Genomic DNA, 21,755 nt, shown 5'->3' on the forward strand with positions numbered 1-21,755 from the left:
TATATAGTAAATAAAAAGTCTGACTTTAAAACAAATTAGTAATGAAAATGTTAAAATACATTAATATTTCTTTGTTGTTGAATCTTTATATGAAGAATGATAGACCGATTTATAAAAAATGTGTTTTTTTTTTCCCTTCCTTTGACACATGATGCATTATTCTTGAAAAAGAATTTCTTTTAGAGGAAATATTATTTTTTTAGAAGAAACTAATAATAGGCATTAATTATATTCTCTTTTTTGATCAATTATTTCTTCACAATATCTTTTGTCATTTTTTATTCGTTATGTCCATTTCTTAAATAATGGCGATTTTTCACCAAACTCAGATCCTTTGCAGTGATTTCTCTTTTCATTATCTCTACAATATATATATATATATATATATATATATATATATATATATATATATATATATTTGCATCCAATGGTTCAAATTAATCAAACAAACAAAGTAATAAATCATCAACTTACTTCTTGTATTGGTTAATATAGTTGTAAGATTGGTTGATTAGAAATGACAGATTGGTTAATAATACAGGCTTTGTCAAATTTTCAATGAGATTAGATAATGACATTATGAGATTGGTTAATCTGTTTCTTAAGTTAGACGTTTTTTTTTTCAAAAGAGAGCAGTTAAATATAAAAAAGTTTTTATTGATTTTTTCTTTTAATTTGGGTATTTATTAAATTACCAAGGCTAAATTTTGGGTAATTTTTTTTATGGTATTCAAGACGCGGGGAATAGAGGATTCATAATTTAAATTGCTAAGTGGAGTTTATTTTTATTTGCCTTTTTGTTCTAATCTGGGATTTGTTAAAGGAGAAAATGAGTTTACACTCACTTTTTTGGGTGGAAAAAAGAAAATAAAAATAAAAACAAAAGAAGAGAAAGAGTGTAAGAGATATTATTGATAATGTGATAGAAAAAGAAAAATAAAACACAAATTAAGAAGAAGAGGATGAAAGATAAATGTAAGAAAGTGGGTGTGAAAATATAAAAAATATATTTATTTTCAATTACAAAGGCTAATTTTGGGCAAATTATTTTTTTTTATGGATTTAGGAATATAATTGTAGAATCAAATTAAAGAGATTGCTATCCACTTTCTAGTTGTTGTATGCAAACCATGTCATTCATGCTACGTGCATATTTGGAAATACATTATAAATTTTGTAAATATAAATTTAACATCGAAACTATAATTAATAAATATAAATTAATATATATTCAAACGTGAATTGTGCTTTGGTTTGTAAAATTATAAAGTTTATGAAGAATGATTTTAAAATTAGAAAGAGACGTTGTGGTTGATACTTTTGTTAGATATGGCTTGTCTCTAAATTGTGCATTAAGAACTTTTGATATTTTAACTTCCTTTTGTCCGAGTTTTTGCCTTTTAATCCCTTTAATACATAAAAAAAAAAAAAAAATTTAATTTTTTTGCCTTATATGTATTTATTGAATTTAAGGATATGTTTGTTTCCTATTTTTAAAACAGTTTTTAATTTTTTTAAATATAGTATAAATTTATACTATATTTAAAAAAAAAAAAACTCTTTTTAAAAGAGAAATCAAATATACTCTGCCTCTCTAAAATCAGTATATATATTTTTATTTTTTATTTTATAAATTTGAGAATCTAAAACCATGCAAACTACAGAAACAAAATTTGTATGCGCATACAACTTAATGTCACTTTCTTTTCTTTTTCTTTTTTTTTCTTAGATTAAACGTCATTTAATTATTTTTTGTTCATCTCAAATTATTAATTTAATCTTAAAAGAGTATTTTATATTTTTTTTAGATTAATAGTTATAATTTTTTTCATATTTTAAAGATAAAAAAATATTAAATTAAATTATTAACTCTATTATCTGTCAATATATAACGGTTAAAATTATTTTTTATATAAAAAAATTATCAAACACTCAATTATAAAGGTACAGTAGATTTTATTTATTAAAATAATTCTAATTTTTATTATTATCACTCAACTTTATAATAAGTTCAATACTTTTAATAACGAAACTAATTTATTTTATTATAATATTAGTAAAACTATTTTTTTTAAATTATGTTATTAGTACTAAATGGCGAGAAAGAAAAAGTATGTTTATTATATAACTTTATGATAATTTTTAATATATTTTTTACGCTGTAGATTTGTCCGATAACTTTCTTTAGTACACTATTTTTATGTTCTTTAACGTCTTCTTAATGACGGTGTTACCTCATAAAACTGGATATCATGGTAATTATTTAATGTAAAATGCTAATTGGACACTGATTAAGTAATTAAAAAAATTATCAAAAAATGTTATTACTGAACTTTTCATAATTTTTAATGGAGTTTAATATAAAAAATTTTCACTTTCATTTCTTTAACTAGTGCTCTAAAGACACAAATTTAGCAAGATCCTATAATTTTTTAGACCAATTATTTAGGTCTAGGTCCCAACATATTTAAAACGTAAAACCCCTACACACAGTATATAAATTTATTTTTGCATGAGCAAATCAAGACCAAACCCAATTGTCATTGCTATTAGTTAGAGTCATGGGTACTTTGTTTTGAGGCTAAAAATACAAACCTCAAATGATTATTACAAAGTCAAAATTGGTTACCATATTTACAAAATTGTTACCTGAACCACAGATCAAGGGTCAGAGCAATCAAGTAAATTATATTTACAAAAATGAGTGTGTATTTTATGTTCGTGCAAAAGCATAACTGCGAGCATTTTATGAATGAAATTTTAACTACTGCCTCCTACTTTACAGCTACCGTTTTCGAGCTTTAATGTGTCCAATTATGGAGTTGTTTTAAACACCTGAAATGAAAAATTTGTGAAAATATAAGTGCAGGAATAATCGACACTTACAATTTTACATACAAATGTTCATGGAGTCTGTTAGATGTTGGGAAGGATGAATATCATTCATAAGCCTATGTAGGATATAGTAAATATTAGAATAATTGGAAAAGCTTACATGTTTAATTCCAATTAGTTTCATCATCACACTATTTATTTATTTTTTTTGAAAAAAGATAAGTACTTTGAAAGACCATGGAGTTGCCATAAGATGTTAAATAAAAATTAGTTTCTTTGGTGAATTATGAAATAACAAAATTTAATTTGAGTCTAAAGAAAGCACACAAATCATCAGATGAAGTATAGTAATTCCTTGCCGGACACTGAATAAAACATTGGAAGTTCTAACATTTGTGAGTTTCTATGTTTTATTAATGATTTTGTGATTCCATTTTAAGGTTTTTTGTTTCTCTTAAAAGGTACTTCAAAATGAACCTTCGACTAGAAAAAGAAGATCCATACCTCATTCAGAGGCATTTTCAGGCTTCTCAGAATTGCCACTAGGATAAACATTTTTCAGATCCTTAAGTAATTGTAGCCGCTCAATCTCTTCATCTTTAACCAAAATGGTATCCTTGAGAGAAGACACCTGAAAGGCCAGGTACAAAATTTAAACAATCCTTGAGAGATGTCAACTCCAACTTGGTCAACAAATTAAACCAGTTGTCTTTCTACAGAGATAGTATAGAGTAACAGCAGAACTGAATTATTTATGATACCTTTCTACAGGTCTTAATAAGAAATTCATGATGAGAACATAACATATAGTAAGTAAACATAAGTGTCTTATAAGCTTCTGATTTCAAAGCACATAATGAAAAGAAAGGAATATAGAAACTAGATAAACTGGAAGGCATTTGATGCATTCATAAAATGATTGAAAAACAACTAAATCAAGGGTTATGCACCTGCTCCATTAATTCTCTGACATCTCTACCATCTTTGGTACTTCTTGCAGCTCCTAATTCAACTCCAGAAACCCTCTCAGCAAACTTCAAAGTACTAAGAGATTCAGAATAAGATTTCTGGTCTGAATTAATTTGGACCAACATGAGTGTCTTTGCATGACCACCTGTGAAGTAAGGAGATGGAAGACAAATCCAAAATCCATGAAGCAACTCAAGAATTTTTCTTCATTCACAGAACACTAGCAAAGAAAGGCATATAACATTAACAAATAATAACTATTATTTTACCAAGAGATGATTGCAGAAGTTGAGTAAGCTTGCTGTTTCTGTATGGTACATGAGCACTCTTTTGAGCAAGTGCAAAAATGACATCTCCAAGGGCAGATAGTGATTTGTTAATATGTTGTGCTTCCTTAAGCCTATCTCCAGTTACTTCAGAACGATCAACCCTTTCACTTCCTGCCAAGTCTACCAAATGAAGATTACCTTGAAGAGTAGAACCAGACTTCTTATCTAACCCACGAACGTGAATTGAAACAACACTGCACACAAGTTTATTGAAGTCATCATACTAGAAAGTTATAGATCTTTCAATTTTGAGCATGTTAATATAAGAAATAATAAAATATGAGAGTTAGACAAGAACATGATATAATAAGAGTAGGATAAGCTCTTATCTTATCCTATGTTTATTGCATATCAAGACAGCAAACAAGATAGCATTATGTTATTTTTTCTTTTTCTAACTTAGACAATAAAATTTACACTAGAGAGATGGATAGGATAAACCTATAAGATAAATTTATTGTATCTTATTATTTAAACAAATACAAAAAATTAAGATTAGATATAAAATTTTGTTCTGTCATGTTCAGCAAAGGGAACTGAATGTTTAGGAATGGGAAAAGACAGACCTGTGAGAACGGCTACTTCTTTCATTCATAGCAGTGGAACCCTTAGCTCTATTTTTTAGGCCGATGTCCATTAGCTTCATAACATCTGAGGTTGATTTAACTGGCATCATGCTAGCATCAGGTACTGCTAAACCATTTGGTTGAGAGTGACTCAATATCCCAAGTGTGTGCAAATCAAGGAAATACACGAATATAAAAAGAAGAAAAAAATATAAAGACTAGAAGAAGGAAGTGTATGCAAAAATAAACTGTCCATAACTATTGAAGAAGGATATTTTTTTGGAGAAGCATCAACTGATAGCAAATCTCGCACTTGTTCATTATAAATCTCAACTATTTGGACCCCAATGTCATAGACTATGGTGCTTTTTCTACTTGTGGATATGCTGAAGAGGTCATTAAGAGCTCTATAGTTAACACCAACACTCTCGCCTGTTGCATTATTTGGACCACTCTGAGAAAAAAATGCATCTTATAGAATGAGGAGTTACTTCAACTACCATGATGTATGAGATAAAAATCATTATGTATAGAAGGTTATAATACCATTGTGTAAGTTTTCCCTGAACCCGTTTGGCCATAAGCAAATATACATACATTATACCCATCAAGTACTGATCGTATAAAGGCTTGTATGTCAGCATACACTTCAGCTGCGTCATTCAAATTAGTAGTGATTAATACAGCATGAGTGTCAACAAACCCAAATAACAAGAAATTGGAGTATGCATACACAGCTTAGTATTACTATAATGTAAAATGTTCTTTCATTCAAAGCTTAATGATAAATGGAGAGTATATAGAAATAAACCTTGAGTTGAGGCTGGATCAAAGATCTTGTTAAACTTAAATGTTTTAAGTGCTTCTTTTCCTTGTTTGGAGGGATTTGCCACAACCAATTCAGCGTCACCAATGTGTTCCACAATAGATTGTTTTTCCTTAAGTCCAGGAAGAAATGGTCTGATTCGACAATATACTCTTATATTTCCTGTATCAGAGAAAAGTTTCATGTGAATTCACAATACATAATCAATTACTACCTATTAGACAACCACATACAATGCCACCTTTTAATTCTTGAACTTCATTGAAAAGTTTTCGATTTTCTGCAAGAACTGTTTGATAATTCTCAGCTACATCTACTAGTGGTTTAAGATTTACACCTGAAAAAGTTAAAATACAATGATCAGAGCTTACCCCTCCAAAAGAAAGAAGCATAAAAATGACATGTAATGGAAAAGCATACCTAATCGATTACATTGCTCTACATAAACCATTTGCTCTTTCATAGCCTCTTGCTTAATGGATTCCCATGACAACTTCAATTTCTGGATGCATGAAAATTCAGTAGAAAATTTAATATTTGAAATCATAACAATAAGATGGAGATTCACCCATGTATAAGTTTACCTGTAGGGAACTACACTGAAAATTCACAGCATTCCGGATTTGGTTCTCTTTCATTTTCCACTTTTGATATCTTGACTCAGAAAGGGCCTCATTGTCTTTAACCTTATTTCTTAATTTTTCCAACATATTTTCATATTCTTCTGATTTCTGTTTCAGTTCTCCTTTAGCATCCTTAGCTTCTGCTTCCAACTTTGAGCATTGTACTTCATATGAGTTTTTCATAGTTTCTAACTCTTGCTTCAATCTAGAAACTTCCATTTGTGCTGTTTCTTTAGCATCCTTAGCTTCTGATTCTAACTTTGAGCACTGTGCTTCATATGTGTCTTTCATAGTTTCTAACTCTTGCTTCAATCTAGATACTTCTATATGTGCTGTTCCTTCAGCATCCTTAGCTTCTGATTCTAACTTTGAGCACTGTGCTTCATATGTGTTTTTCATAGTTTCTAACTCTTGCTTCAATCTAGATACTTCTATATGTGCTGTTCCTTCAGCATCCTTAGCTTCTGATTCTAACTTTGAGCACTGTGCTTCATATGTGTTTTTCATAGTTTCTAGCTTTTGCTTCAATCTATAAATTTCAGTATGTGTTGATCCTTTAGCATCCATAGCTTCTGATTCTAACTTTGAGCACTGTGCTTCGTATTTATTTTTCATAGTCTCTAGCTCTTGCTTCAGCCTGGAAATTTCAGTATGTGTTGTTCCTTTAGCATCCTTAGCTTCTTCTTCCAACTTTGAGCATTGTAATTCATATGCGTTTTTCATAGTTTCTAGCTCTTGCTCCAATCTAGAAATTTCCAAATGTGATTTTCTTTCAGCATCCTTAGCTTCCGATTCCAGCTTTGAGCGTTGAACTTCATATGTGTTTTTCATAGTTACGAGTTCTTGCTTCAATCTAGAAACCTCCACATGTGTTTTTCCTTTATCATCCTTAGCTTCTGATTCCAACTTTGAGCATTGAACTTCATATGTATTTTTCATAGTTTCAAGCTCTTGCTTCAATCTAGAAATTTCCATTTGTGTTGTTACTTTAGCATCCTTAGCTTCTGATTCCAACTTTGAGCATTGAACTTCATATGTGTTTTTCATAGTTTCTAGCTCTTGTTTCAATCTTGAAATTTCCATATTTTTATCCTCCATCTCTTTAATCAATCTAATAACCTCTTTGTCATATTCCCTCTTTTCTTCCTCTTTAGTCTTCTCAGTTTGTACTGATTTATCTGTCTTTTTTTCTTCCTTTTCAGTCTTCTCAATGTGTTTTGAGTTATCTTCCTTCTTTTCTTCCATTATAGTTTTCTCTCTTTGTTTTGATTCATCTTCATTCTTTTCTTCCTTCCGAGTCCTCTCAGTCTGCATTGAGGGGCCAAAGAGCCCATAATGTGAACAAATGAAAATAATTCAATTTAAACATTATTTTCTTCAGCACCAAAACACAAAAATTTAGAAGAACAAATGGTCTTGTCATGTCATCTCTCCAAGCGCATAGATATGTTGCTTGCAAAGTGAGAAAACATTACCTTTAACTGCTGATGCTGGCTTGTAACAGCAATCTGTTACAAAAAGTTACCTAAGTCAAACAGAAAAGTTTGTTCCAATATACAAAGTTCTAGTGAATTTAAAATGGATCCATTAATTCACTTGTAACATTATGACTAGCTAAAACTACTTGTGATACCTCACTCTTTTCCCTTGTTCCAGATGCAAGAGCCTCAAGCACTTTGATTCTTGATTGATATTTTTCTTCACGAGCCTTGAAAAGATTGTTTTGCTGAAGGCAAAGGACAATAAAATGATGTAACAAAATCAGCTGAGATAAACGAGGTTAACTAGCTTTTGAAAATAATGTCACTGTCACAACATACAGTGCGTAAATGACCAGCTTGAGTTGATATACGCCTCTCAATCTCTTGAACAACTTTTCTCAATAAGCAAGCCACACGCTGAGATGCAAAGATTTATTAGACCATACACTTGAAACCTTATACACATGTATGTGAAAGACAATTTTCATGGACTTGTACACGTGTACTTTTCATGAATGCATTTATGATTTTATGTACAATGTAACACCATAGCTAGCCTTCAAGGGCATCGTCATACATGAGGTATTTCGCCATTTCTTCTTTCAACACTTTCTTCCAGGATACCATTTACAACACTTAAAAGTGATTGTGTAGGAGCATTCTGCATCAGTAAATGCTGAAACAAATCAGTGATGCAAAGAACTAGAAAAATGTGTATAAATGGTGCTAATCTGAAGGTTATGAAAAGAATATGAGAGTTTACATCCACATTGGTTGATTTTATCAGTTCTGAAAGTTTTGCATGAGGAAGATCTGAGTAGTTTCCATGCTTTAGTTGAATCACCTCAGGCAACTTATGACCTACTTGATTCATAAATGTACTTGATGGCTCTGCAAAAGAAAAAGATACCAAATGAGTGCCACAAAAACAAAACACCATCAATTACTCTAGTGAATCACAAAATTCGAATGTAAGTAAAGATAAATGTATTTCTAGCATACCTGTCTTATTATTAATAAACAAAGTATACAAAAATAGTGTACCATGCAAATAAAAATGAAAATTTGCAACCTCAAATTTTGCTTTTATGCACAAACATAGCTACTGTGCAAGTCACATATCATGAGCCTAGTTTGGACAGATAAAACCTCATTGAGTGTTTTTCTTAACTTCCTTTTCCTTACACATTCCTTTGTTAGGGAAATGTGTAGATATAAACACCTATAAATTTTCATGTCAATAGTGATTAAAAAATTGTAAAAAATTGCAGGTTCATGCATATCTCAATATCTTCCTATGCATCAAAACACACACACAAAGAAAGAATAGGGCTAGTTGAAGTCCACCATATATACCTCCCTCAACTGGGTTATGCAAAACACGTTGAAACTTTGACTGGGACAAAAGATTCTTCTGAGCCGAGTTAATTCCATTGTAGTTGGCACTTGAAATTCCCAGGTCTCTGGGTTCTGTAGTGTGTTTATTATATGATGGATTCATCACTAGGTGATTCCTTGAGGCACAAAGCACAACTTCATACGTACAAGGAAATTTGTTTCATGGAAATTTCCATTGTATTATCATATCCCCCAAGAAACTCTTGAAACCTAAAATTTATATATCCAATTAAAATCAACAGTAAGAATCATGAGTGGTATTGATATATACTATGAATTAAATCATTAAATTATACAATAGAATGCAGGGAAGGCACCACCTATGATGCATGACAATTAAACCTTTGAAGATAATAACATGGAATCCGATGTTGTTGCTGCAGGGAGAGTTGAGTAAAGTTAGAAAAACATGGATTGGATTTTTCTACGTAAATATAGTTATGTTTAATTTAAATGATTAAGGAAATTTTTTGTTTGGATTTGTGAGAGAGAAAGAAAAGGGGCTCCGAGAAAATAGGAGAGCAACACTCTGCATCACAATCGTATTAGCGGAAGAAAACACCAATGCATGCAAATTATGGTGTGGTGGGTGCTTGCCATACCTTAGTCCATTGTAGGCTGTTTTTAACTTATAATTTCTTTTTTAATTTCTATAATATTGCATAAGATAATAAATTATATATCACAGATCATTATTAAAAATTATAGAATTTAATGTATTAATAGTATTAAATATTATAATTTTTATAAAATTTTATTATATATAACTTCTTATATCTACAATTGTAAAAGCTAAGAAAATTTATAATTTTTAGTCTAAATTTTTATTACGTGTGGAGAGTTTATATTCAATTTTTTTTGTCTAATTTTATATAGTACAATTTCTTCAATTTTTATTATTTCTAATTTCTTTTTCAAACTAAACATAGTGCATTCTAATTCACAAATAACATTGACACGATTTCCACAACAATAATAACAACATAGGTGAATGTTCTCTCTTCTTGCCATTTCAAGGAGAAAGTTAAGTTACCAATTCATTTTTCAATTGACACTGGTTCTTCTTTGCTTATGTTTCATTTTTGTTGGGGTGTTGAAGGAATGTCTTTTCAGTGTAAGAAAACGTACTTTGAAGAAAAATGCCATAGCTAGTGCATTTAATTTTGAAGAGTCAAATGCAAACTTCTTCAGATGCTAAAAATATAAAAGAAACATGGAAACAAATTACAAGACAAATTAAGGCAAGTCTCTTTTAAGTGAAAATTATACATTTGTTTTTATAAATCAGGGAATAACTAAAGAATATTAATGGAACTTATTTGAATTTAAGAAAGCGACTCATGACTTTTTTATGTGTAACTTGTAATTTATTTCAATCAAATTCATAATTAATCAAAAAAATTATATAACAAGCTCTAAATATTAATTAAACTGTTTATAAAAATACATAAAATTTTTTGTCTATATATACTTTAAATGTAAAGTGAAAATTCATTTATCATAAAATTAGAGATTGTTTGCATTCTTATTTTTTAATAATTTTCTTTACTTCTTTACTTAAGTATTTTCTCTAGTGCCTTTGTATTTAAAAGTGCATTTAGAATTTTTTTTTCAAAATCTAACCTATTTATACTTACAAATTTATCCTTTGTAAACTTTCATTCGGATTAAATCCATTGAGATTTCTGTTAAAAAATTGAATCCTAGAGGAATGTTGTAATCTTCAATTTCATCTTCTGTCGAATAACAACCTATCTCATGTTCCTAGTAGCCATGAAATATTGAATCTTTTGTTTATTATGTTCAATTTGAGTTAGGAGAAGGATTGATCTGAACAAGAACCAATGTCTACGGTTTGCAACTTCAACAATATTTAATCTCTGAGTACCAAGGGTTGTAATGACTTGAAGCACATATCAATTATCACAATATACTAAACAATAAACTATTTTAATATTGCATCCAAAGATCAGAATATTGAAAGCTTTCAGAATTAAAATTTTATTCACAGTGAAAAGACGGTACAAGATGCAGACCAATTTAAAAATTTGGGCCTTGTTTCTTAAATTTGAGTCGCTTATAAGCAAACAACTTTACCATTTTATTTATGTTATGGAAGATTAAGCACATAAATTTTACAAAATATTCTACTCTTATGGCAAATAACTATACTGTCTTCAGAAAGCTCAAGTAGGAGTTGTTTTTGATATTTTAAAAAATTAATATAAATCTTGAGGGTCTCTTTGCAAATTCATATTAATTTGAAATTAAAATACATGTATTCAATAAAAAAAAATGACAGCGTATTATTTATCCAATATTTATTATAGTACTCGTAAATTTAAGAGAACATTGTATATTCTTTTTAAATTAATAGTTGTAATTTTTTTAATATTTATAAATTGAAAAATATTTATATTTTTTAAAATAAATCATTAATTCTATTATCTATTATACATATTGAATATAAAATTAATAATAATATTCTATGTATGAAAGAGCATAAAGCATCATGTTCTCCCTAATTTGAAGGCGCCAAACAATCAATCACCTTTTACTTATTATTGTACATAGATATTTAGGAGACATAATCTAATTATGTAATTAGTTTAATACTTATTTTAGTAGGGAGAAATGGGTGTTTTTTATTTGATGTGTTTTTATTTCTTTTAATATATTCCAATTAACATTTTTTTTATTTTTATCCTTTTATAATGGCTATGAATTAGGGTTTGGCAACGATATAGTGCAATTAAAACTGTCCAATCCAAAAGTAATTATCTTTGTGAGTACTTTAAAAATCTCAAGCTTTTTTAATAGAGGATAATGAAAATGGATTATGCTTTGTCCATGAGCACTAAAATCACAATTTATTACTACCAAAGCTATATCTCTACTACCATCACAACAACCACCATGTGAATTATCATAACAGGATTTAGAGTTATCATGTGAGGTTGTGAAGAAACATCTAAAAGTGTATATCAAATTCCTATTAACTTCCTTACATTTGTTGAGAGAGGGAAGACTAAGAAGGAACTTTAAAGTGTAGATACCACAATATAACTCAAAACTTTAAGACAATAAGTGCATGATTCTTTCTCTTTATAAACCCTAAATTCCTCATGGGTCCTTCTTTTTATAGACCTTTAAATTACTCATATTCTATCTCATGTAAAATTATTTATACTTTATTCTAACATCATTAATGTACAAAACCAAGAAAACACATATAGTTTCAATAATAAAAGTAAAGATAGAACTAGAAAGAGCAAGCTCACTCAAAGAACATAAAAGAAAGATTTGACGACTAAAGTTATGAATAATGAGAAAGTGTTCAATGATTAGGTCAGATAAAAATAAATAAATAAATTTAAATATTTTTTTTTTCAAAGTTATCAATTTGAGTTGGGCCTCTAGTAGTTGCTCACCCGTGCTATCAACATACCAAAGCATGCTTGATATATATTTTCCACACCAATTTTGTAATAAAGTATGATGAAAGAAAAGGATTAAAATTATATATAATAATAGTAATAATATGAAAGATGAGAACATAAATTGACATGTGTGTGTGAAAGGAATAGAGAAGGTTGGGTATGCAGACACAGAAAAAGTGGAAGATTCCAAATTCTAATGGGAGAGAGAGAGAGAGAGAGATGCAGTCTACGCGTTTACTGGATAAGCTTGCAAAACCACCCTCACCGCCCACTGTCTCCAATCCATGTTACTATTTAAATGTGAGTTTAACAAATTTATGTTTTATAAATATTTAAAAATAATCTTTAAAATTGGTAATCATTTTATTGAAATTAATTGTAAAGCTTTTCTATTTATCTTTTATTAGCTCTTACATTACTTGAATGAAAGAGTATTAGTAAAAAGAATAAAAAATATTTTTTTTAAATTTTTATATAAATAGATAAGTAAGAATAAATTTTGTTTCTTTCTAAATAAATAAATAAGAATAGAGATAATATATTATTGATGTTTTTCAAATACAATAATCAAATTAATGATCATTGTGAATTCGATAGGCTATATTAACTTATTAATTAATGATTATCAAAGTCATGTACTAAAATTATTTTTTATAAGATCTTAAATTAAATTTGATGATGCTTATAAATATAAACATTCACATAGTATTGAATCAAAATTGATGGATGTAAAAGTATGACCAATTTTGATAAATATACAACAAACGGATGATAGAATTCGTGTCAAAACATATACATATATTAACTTTAAAAAAAGTTAAATATTACAAATTAATTGTGATAGACATGATACAATATTATTATTTATTTTACTTTTCGTTTATATAAATATAAAAACTTTAAGAATAAAAATTAAAAGAACATGTGAATTCTAGCAAAAAGAAAAAAAGAACATGTGAAATACAGTTAAATATCACATTATATTTATATAATATTTATCATCACCCAATATTCAGTCTCACAAGATGATTTCTAATTCAACCCGCATCGTCCACGATTGAATTGTGATAAAAAAAAAAAAAAAGTGTTAATGTTATACTTATTTCTTTTAATAAATCAAATTTAGAACTTATACTTGAATGGTTTAAAAACAATAATATTTAATTAAAAAGTATTGATAATATAATTTTTTTATATTGCTAATCGACTATAAATTATTATATCAATAAACTTATTATCTTTTATAATAATTACTTTAAAAAACATATTTATACTAATTTATAATTAATTGATAATTAAAAACTTATATTGTGAATGTATAAAAACATATGAAACTAGAGTTTTAACTTGAATATTCATTATCATTTTGCATTTCTCTTCATTGAGTATGTTTAATTTTATAAATTTAATATTTGATAAAATATCTTCATAATACAAACTAAATTAAAAAGAGAGAGAATCGATCGCATCTTTAGTATAAAACTTATTTTAAAAAAAAATCCATTAAAAAAGTATAAAATTGAAATTTGGTTTATTCATGCAATCAAACATAAAATAACTAAACATTTAATAAACAGGAATTGGAGAGGGTTTAATCAAACATATATGCTAACAAAGGGCGACAAAGATTTATGTTTTTCCAAAACCACTTGTACGGAACTCCACGAAACCGGGAAACTTGCATGAATTGTGTTCATAAATCATAACTCTTTCATTCATTCTTCACCCAACGTGGGTCCCTTAATTCCCATTATTCAACACAAAACCACACTCTTCAATTCCTAAAACTACCATTCCATTATCTTGGAACCAAAACCAACTGCGCCGTATCTATATGTTCAAACCACACTTTTGTGACTATAAAATCAGAACTCTTTCTCATTTTCCTTGCAATTGGTGAGTTCTCATTCAGAAATATCTGTGATCATAACAATAGATACTTAAGCATGCGTTTGAGCTGCAATGGGTGCCGTGTTCTCCGAAGAGGTTGCAACCCAAATTGCCCCATTGGGTCCTCTCTCCATTGGATCAAATCACCAAACTCTCAATCCAACGCCACCCTCTTCCTTGCTAAGTTCTATGGCCGCCAAGCCCTCATCAACCTCCTCACCACTGCTCCTTCACAACTCCAACCAGGTACCTACCAAAAACATCATCATTTTTTTCTTTTACTTTTTTACTCATTCCATGGACCAACCTATACAAATTTGTTATAGTTTAGTTAGTCATATCAAATTTGAGTGTTAGATATATTACTACATCAGATACTTTTGAAGTAGTTCTTTTGTCCTCCACCTATATACATGTATGTATATTAAGAAATCAAGCATACACCTTATTAATGTTATGTTTTTTGAAAATTGCTTATTAATTGGTATAAAAAATATTATAAAATGCACGGAAAGAAAAGTGTATAAGAAGAACTTGGCATGAATTTGGTTAAAGTTGGGAGTTTTGTATTAACTTTTTTTTTAAAAATTTAATCCTCTTCATTTCCTCGTAGAATTTGTGTGAAATTCTTTCGTACTAAATAGTAATTCTAAATTTTTTTACAATAAAATAAAATGTAATGTTTAACGTTAAGATTTAATCTACAAGATGGCTTATAATGTTTTTTCATTGATTAATTAATGAAAATTAAATATATTAACATTTAAAAAAAATACTCCATTAAAAGTTGTAAGAGAATTTATTTTTCTTGCACCTAATTTTTACCTTGTTTTGTTTTAGATGTTTTCAAATCTTTGCTCTACGAAGCTTGTGGTCGAATCGTGAACCCAATTTTTGGCTCGGCTGGGTTGCTCTTGGCTGGGAGTTGGCACCTCTGTGAAGCTGCAGCGGAAGCCGTCCTTAATGGCGCGCCGATTCAACAAGATCATTTGGATGGCTCCGTAAGCCTTCAGCCACAGGATTGCGATATTCGTCACGCGGTGAAGAGTGGGAAGTCACGCGGCTCTGATGGACACCACAAGGTGAAGTCAGGGACAAGCCAGTTCAAGCGCCGAGCCAAGAAGCTGAAAGCAGACTCAAGTGTGGCTGAGTTGGTGGGAGTGGCTGATTCTGGAAGTGAGTTAGGAGGTTCAGTGAGTCGTGATTCAGGGTCTGGGGTGACTCGGGTGAGCGAACACAAAAGCATTGGTGGAGAAGGTGACAGTAACTTTGGTGAGATTGTGGAGCCAACACCAGCTGATGATGGAGAATTGGAGCTTGAGTTGACTTTGGGGTGAGATCTTATGAAAAAATTAAAGTAAAAACATCATTGGTTTTGATGTTGCCACATTTAGAGATTGATCCCTTGGACTAGTTCATTCATGTCGATGTTTGATAGGTGGTGAATTATGTTTTATCCCTCACCCCTTTTTTACTTATGATTCAAGTTTTAGATTTTTTACATGTACACTGTGCAATTGTTTATAGAAGTGTTTTTTATATTACATGTTAGCTCATATTGTAGATAAGAGTGTTCTATAGAATAATGTTTTGGTGAGAATTAAAAGTATTATTGATGTGCCGAGAAGTGAAGTTTTATTTTAAAAATACATACTAATTTTTAATATTGAATATTATTTTACAGATTATTAAAATAAAATCCTAACTTTATTGGCAAATGACATCAATAGTGTTTATAGTATTACATTGAAGTTTTCTCATTTTATATTGTTGACAAGCAAAATGTTGGTAGCAAAAATATGATGAGATTCTAACATGGGCAATCTTGCAACGTTGAATTGCAGAAAATGGTGTCAACACTAACATCCTATTCAACCAAAATTATGGTAGCAAGCCAAAAGCGACCAAAAGGCAATAACTCAACTTGGAGTTGATTTTATGGAAATGAAATTGAGTGGAATTTTGTATGCATTGAAATAAAGCTAAGAGCTGAAAATTTAAGTGACAGAAGAACCTCATCTATAGCAATAAGACGAGGTTACAATGCATTCCAATTACCTTAAGGACTTTCCTAACAATTACGGAATGATTGGTATGCCCTCGTTTTGAGGAAATGATATACTCCTTTCGTAGTGATATAATAAGAAAAATTAATAAACATTTCCTTGAACTTATAAAGTGACAAATAAAAAGGAACAAAATAAATACCAAGAAAAACGACATAAATATTTTTTATAATAATATGGCCATATATATATATATATATATACGGTCATGAAATTATTTTTTTTGGTCATGAAATATGGGCTAATGTAAAACAGAAGCTAGTTGGTGGTGTTTATTTGGGCCTATAACCATAAGAAGGCCCAAAATGTGAGTTATGAATGAGAAGAGAAGCAGAAGCAGAGTTGAGAAGAGAAGTGAGTTGGGGAAGGAGAGAAGAGGAGAATGGGAAGGAAGAAAGGGTATGTGGAGTTCGAGGAATCGCCGCCGGACGATTTCGATCCGGCGAATCCGTACAAGGATCCGGTCGCGATGTTGGAGATGAGGGAACACATAGTGAGGGAAAAATGGATCCAAATCGAGAAGGCGAAGATTCTTAGGGAGAAGGTTCGATGGTGCTATCGCATCGAAGGAGTTAACCACCTTCAGAAGTGTCGCCACCTCGTTCAACAATACCTCGAATCCACTCGTGGCATTGGTTGGAACAAAGATGGACGTCACCCCTCCCTCCACGGTTCGATTCTTCTTCATTTCTCATTCTTCAATGTGGGGTTTTGCGAATTTTGAAGTGGGCTCTATGTAATTTCTGTCAAGTTTCAGTTTTTCGTTGCTTCTGTGTGTGTGTGTGTGTGTGCAATGTTTCTCAAGTTGTGGTTATTCGTTGCTTGATGATCAAAAGTTTATTTATTTTGGTTCGATGTTTTTAAGGGCTTTTTGTTTTGATTAAGTGAATGGGGTGATGCCATTATAGCTCATCTAGTATAATTAAGCGAATTGTTGAGTGGGATGTGTGTAATTTCTCTGTAGCTTTGGTTTTTGGTTGCTCAGTGATAAAAGGGTGTCGTTTTGTATCCCCCCGGCCCCTCTTGCAGAATTAGGATTGAACAGTTTGGTATGCTGTTTATAAGGATTTTATTTTTCGTGTTCAATGCACAAGGGTTTTTTCCGAATTATCAAGTGGGGTGTGAGTGATTTTTCTCATGTTTTGGTGTTTTGTCAACCATTGTTCGAAAGGTGATTTTGGGGTGATGAAGTTCGTGGAAGAAAAGATAATTTGACATGGAAGCAAAATTTTAGCCTTTTTTTTTTTTGGCTTTTTTGCATTTAATCTTGCATCGCAGGTCGAATTTCAGAATTTGATCTATATTGGTTTGCTGTGTGTAAAAGTTTTGTTTTGAGTGCAAAAGGATGTGAGTTTTGGAATTGCAACTCTGATTCCACTCAGCTTGATCATTCTCTTTATGTGTGGAGTGATTGCATCTTAAGATGAAGTAAAAGTGAATGTAGTGATTCCATTTAGCTCTCATTGATCGATAGTTAGTCTACTATTATCTGTTGAAAGAATTTTGTAAAAGAAAAAAAGAAATTGAACATGTATTTTTTCTTTTGTTATTTTCAACTATCATATGTATTTCAAACATATGAAGCTTTTGCCATTAGTTTTTTTTACTGGATCCTGCTTATTTTGATTTTGTGACAAGCTAAACATGTGGAATTTATTTGAGTTTTCCTTAATAGAATTTTGAATTATAGTAAATTGTCCTCTCTCTGCCCATTGGTGCTTTCGTGATAATTCCTTGTTCAATTTTCTGAACCAGGCCCAAAGGTTGAGGCAGTTGAGGCTGAATGACTGCCTTGTGGATAAATAAAAGGTAATTTCAAACTTCATTTCTATCATTTTCAATCTTTTTATACGAATTATTCTTAAACAAATCCTACTGAAAAAAAAAAAATACTTGCAAATGAAGAAGTCCATGCTGACTAGAAATCTCTTTATATTACTTTTGACTGTTCATGTTTCCAGCTTTTCAAGAATTTGAGTTCCTTATTCAAAGTTTTGATAGTCAACAGCAACTTGTTGAGCACCCTACACTTTGTGGGAGGATGTAATGCTGTTTAGCCATTTTAACTATACCAAGATATAGATCTAAAATAGTAGTTTTCTAGAGAGGGTCGTGATTTGATTTTTGTCACCTTAAACCCCTCAGTATAGATCCTCTTGTTTCTTCATTTAACATTGTTGCAGATGACTAGTATGACAGTTGTCAATAGCGGACAATAGCTGCAGTGTGTGATGGAGCGGCCTTTGGCTGCCACAGATTTGGCATAGTGGAGTGTTTTTCCTTTTCTACCCTCAAAACAAAGGAATTTTAGTCTTTTTTAATGGTAAAAAAGACTTCTAATCTTCTAGAAATAAGCTGATTTTTCCTTTTTGCCCATAAGATGAAACAGTCTAGAGGTTTTTTAAGGGTAAAATAGTCTTCTCAATTTTGAGACCTAACCTCACTTTTCCCCTCATTTTTCTTCTTCCTTTCTCTCTTCCACACCTGTTCCTCTCAATGCTCTCATCTCTGTTGTTGTTCTGCTTTGCAACTGGAGACACATGACGGAACCTCACTTTTTCTCCATTTTTTTTCGTCTCCCTCCTCTCATCTCTGTCTCAGTTCTGCTTTGCAAGAATCTCTAATCCAGTGAAGTCACTCATCTTTGATGACTTCTCTGGCAAAATTCAATTCCTTTCTTCTCTCTATTCTATGATTCTACAGTCCTGCCTCCGTTATGTTTTCCTGGAAAATCCACTTTCTTTCTCCTCTTTGTCTTTTGTTGATAATTATTCATATGCTGTTTATGCATATTTTTTTAGCATTATATACATAATTATCTGCATATGTATATATTTTATATCCATATAAAAAACTTTAAAATAGGTTATCCCACTATATGCGCTGTCCCGCCATAACGTTTTGAGGGTCATCCACAATGTACTGTTATCTGAGATTAACAACTGTGGTATGACAGTAAGGAAAATCGCTCATTTACTCTAGAAGTATAATTAAAAGAAAGATGGCGCACTTATTGCTTAAAATGCTTTGTTGTTAATGAGTATCAACAAGAAGATATCCTAATTGATTGATTAACCTCCCACCCTTCCTCCCAACTTTGTACCTTTGAGTGATGGCCCATTGCAGTGTTTTTAAATTGATTAGAACTAATACTTGGAGTTGTTTGACAAGTTTGGTCAGGAACATCTGCTTGGTTAATTTGATGAATGCAACAATGTTTTACTAATAATTGATCAAATTAGAATCTTAATGTCTAATGTCATTTACATAATTGACTGTTGTAATATATTATGTTTCAAAAGAATATTACATTAGTTCAATGATTTTGTTTCTCTGAAAATAAGTTTTGGTCTTCTTTCAGGGAAAGATTGATTACCCAACTGATTATATTGCAAAATCAGATACTAGGTGAAGGAGTGCCTTTGTTGCAGTTATTGTGTTCTTGTTATTTTTCGTTACTCAACCTTCCTGTGAACCACAACTGTATTTTGGCCGGGTCTCTATTTTTGCTTGGCTTATTAGGCTTCTGTTGCTTGTTACCGTTTCAATATAAACAAGTATGGAAAGGCTATGAGCAGAAATACATTAGTTTATGGAATAAGTTCTTATTATCTGTTATGACGAGTGCCTGTTTAATAATAAGATTGCACGAGCCCTCTATTCCATTCCTGATATTCAGCAGTATGATTAATACCATACTAAATTTGTTGAGCATGAAATTTCACTGTTATTCTGAATTTGTTAGGGTGACAAGAATTTTCTTCACCCAAACCGACACTCTTCGAAAGGGAAAATACCAAATATCTCTGCAGCAATGATGTTGATCGTGTCACTGTTGCATGTGAATAGGAGCAATAGGTAGATGACCATTTTGAGTGATATAATCAATGGTGGTGTTGGAATTAAGACTGTGGTAGGAATCAAACTACAAAAGAATGGCTTCCCTCAGTCTTTTTCCCCTACAGTTTGCTGGGCCTATTACTCCGACATTGTATTGTTGACCGTTGAATGATGATATAAAAGGTCAATTACACTTGCATTGTTTCTCTACTCACATTTATCATTGAATTTTTCCTAATATGAATGACAGTTCCCTAATAATTCAATGATAACAGATATATAATAAAATGAAGCAATGGAGAACCAGAATCTCATGATAGTACCTAATAATTAAACGACAATAGTTACCACGTCGAGTGACCCTTTAGTGCTTAGCCGTTCCAATAACATGTACAGTAAAACCTAAACAAGAAGATTCATTGGCCAAATGTTACATTCAAAACAACTGTACGACCCCTCCACCTTTATTTGGTGCTAGACTGGTAGTTCTTAAGCTGAAAGATCCTGTCTCTGGCCAAAATGTCTTGTAACAAAGTAAACGCATGTTGCTGTTTTGTGGGTAGATATCTGTTGGCTTACCATGCAAAGCTTTGAAAAACTGAATATATACATGAACGAGAAGAAAATGGGACGCGATAACAAGAATGAGAGAGAACAAACCTGTTAAAAGAGCTTGAAACAGTATAAAGATGAGGCTGTAACTAAGGTTATCCTTGATAAAAGAAAACATGGTCTGCAAGCAAAAGAAAACTGAGTCATAAAAAAGGTGGAACTTGGAGCTCCCTTCAATCCAATGGTAGGGCTAAGCAGGCGGGTGGAGTTGCTCCCACACCATGCACCTGGCCAAACTTAACATTTGAAAATAGTGCAATTTGGAGCTGCCATGCAAGACCTTTGTGATTGTGATCACAAACATTAAGGGTAGCCGAATGCATGAGATGACAGCTCTTGCCTCTCCTCAGCCCTTCGTATTGGATTGAAAGGAGCTCCTCTTTGCCTCTTCATCACTCTTCCCCATATATACATGTACTTCATTCACCCCTAGTTCCTCATCATTTGCTCATTTCAAGTAGAACAAAACCTATGAAACAAAATGGTCCCCTCTCCCTTTGCTCCTTAAATACCACTCCCTAAAAAGGTGGTTGTTGTACCCTCCTACTTGGATCCTCAACAATGGCTCATGGTCCATACTTTCTACTTTCTCTAAGAGCAGTTTTGTCCCCGTTCATGATGCAGCAAATGTGAATATATACAAACACTTGAACACCAGCAAGGAAAAGGAATATGATACAATCATTTATATTAAAAAGTCTAAGTTAGAATTTGCTGGCACCTTAGTGCGTATTTGGAAACACGAGAAAAAACTTATAAATGTGAATTTTTCACATAAGTTACAACTAGTAACTTTGAAATAAACTTAGATCTATAACAATCTAAACACGAATCCACACACACATTTAGTCTCTTAAATAATTAACTTGTCATCATATTA

General features: G+C 31.0%; 3 protein-coding genes across 5 annotated transcripts; 2 read left to right on the forward strand and 1 right to left on the reverse strand.

The window, feature by feature from the left end:
• Window positions 1–3,340: 3,340 nt before the first annotated feature.
• Window positions 3,341–9,055, reverse strand: LOC113866788 (kinesin-like protein KIN-14C). The gene is made up of 16 exons (XM_027501586.1): window positions 8,986–9,055; window positions 8,393–8,520; window positions 8,207–8,290; window positions 7,969–8,046; window positions 7,770–7,874; window positions 7,136–7,330; window positions 6,084–6,280; window positions 5,946–6,046; window positions 5,764–5,862; window positions 5,486–5,687; window positions 5,246–5,372; window positions 5,003–5,153; window positions 4,700–4,898; window positions 4,074–4,327; window positions 3,786–3,949; window positions 3,341–3,466 (listed from the first exon to the last, which is right to left on the reverse strand). The coding sequence occupies exons 2-16, from the start codon at window positions 8,501–8,503 to the stop codon at window positions 3,341–3,343; spliced, it is 2,193 nt and encodes a 730-aa protein (XP_027357387.1). The 5' UTR covers window positions 8,504–8,520; window positions 8,986–9,055.
• Window positions 9,056–14,413: 5,358 nt separating this feature from the next.
• On the forward strand, window positions 14,414–15,694 carry LOC113866789 (LOB domain-containing protein 41-like). Its single transcript, XM_027501587.1, has 2 exons — window positions 14,414–14,603; window positions 15,198–15,694. The coding sequence occupies exons 1-2, from the start codon at window positions 14,414–14,416 to the stop codon at window positions 15,692–15,694; spliced, it is 687 nt and encodes a 228-aa protein (XP_027357388.1).
• A 1,073-nt stretch (window positions 15,695–16,767) lies between these two features.
• On the forward strand, window positions 16,768–20,496 carry LOC113867522 (NADH dehydrogenase [ubiquinone] 1 beta subcomplex subunit 10-B-like). 3 transcript variants are annotated; one of them, XM_027502902.1, is made up of 3 exons: window positions 16,768–17,094; window positions 18,179–18,232; window positions 19,785–20,496. In XM_027502902.1, exons 1-2 carry the CDS (start codon window positions 16,806–16,808, stop codon window positions 18,208–18,210), a joined length of 321 nt encoding a protein of 106 aa, XP_027358703.1. In that variant the 5' UTR covers window positions 16,768–16,805; the 3' UTR covers window positions 18,211–18,232; window positions 19,785–20,496. The 3 variants fall into 3 exon arrangements, 2 of the variants coding, with proteins under 2 accessions (XP_027358703.1, XP_027358704.1); XR_003505176.1 differs by having other exon boundaries at window positions 16,775–18,232; window positions 19,785–20,460; XM_027502903.1 differs by lacking the exon at window positions 18,179–18,232 and having other exon boundaries at window positions 16,775–17,094; window positions 19,785–20,291.
• Window positions 20,497–21,755: the final 1,259 nt, after the last annotated feature.

The sequence above is a fragment of the Abrus precatorius genome, unplaced genomic scaffold, assembly GCF_003935025.1.
Source record: "Abrus precatorius isolate BTA unplaced genomic scaffold, Abrus_2018 Scaffold5, whole genome shotgun sequence".
Lineage (NCBI taxonomy): Eukaryota > Viridiplantae > Streptophyta > Magnoliopsida > Fabales > Fabaceae > Abrus > Abrus precatorius.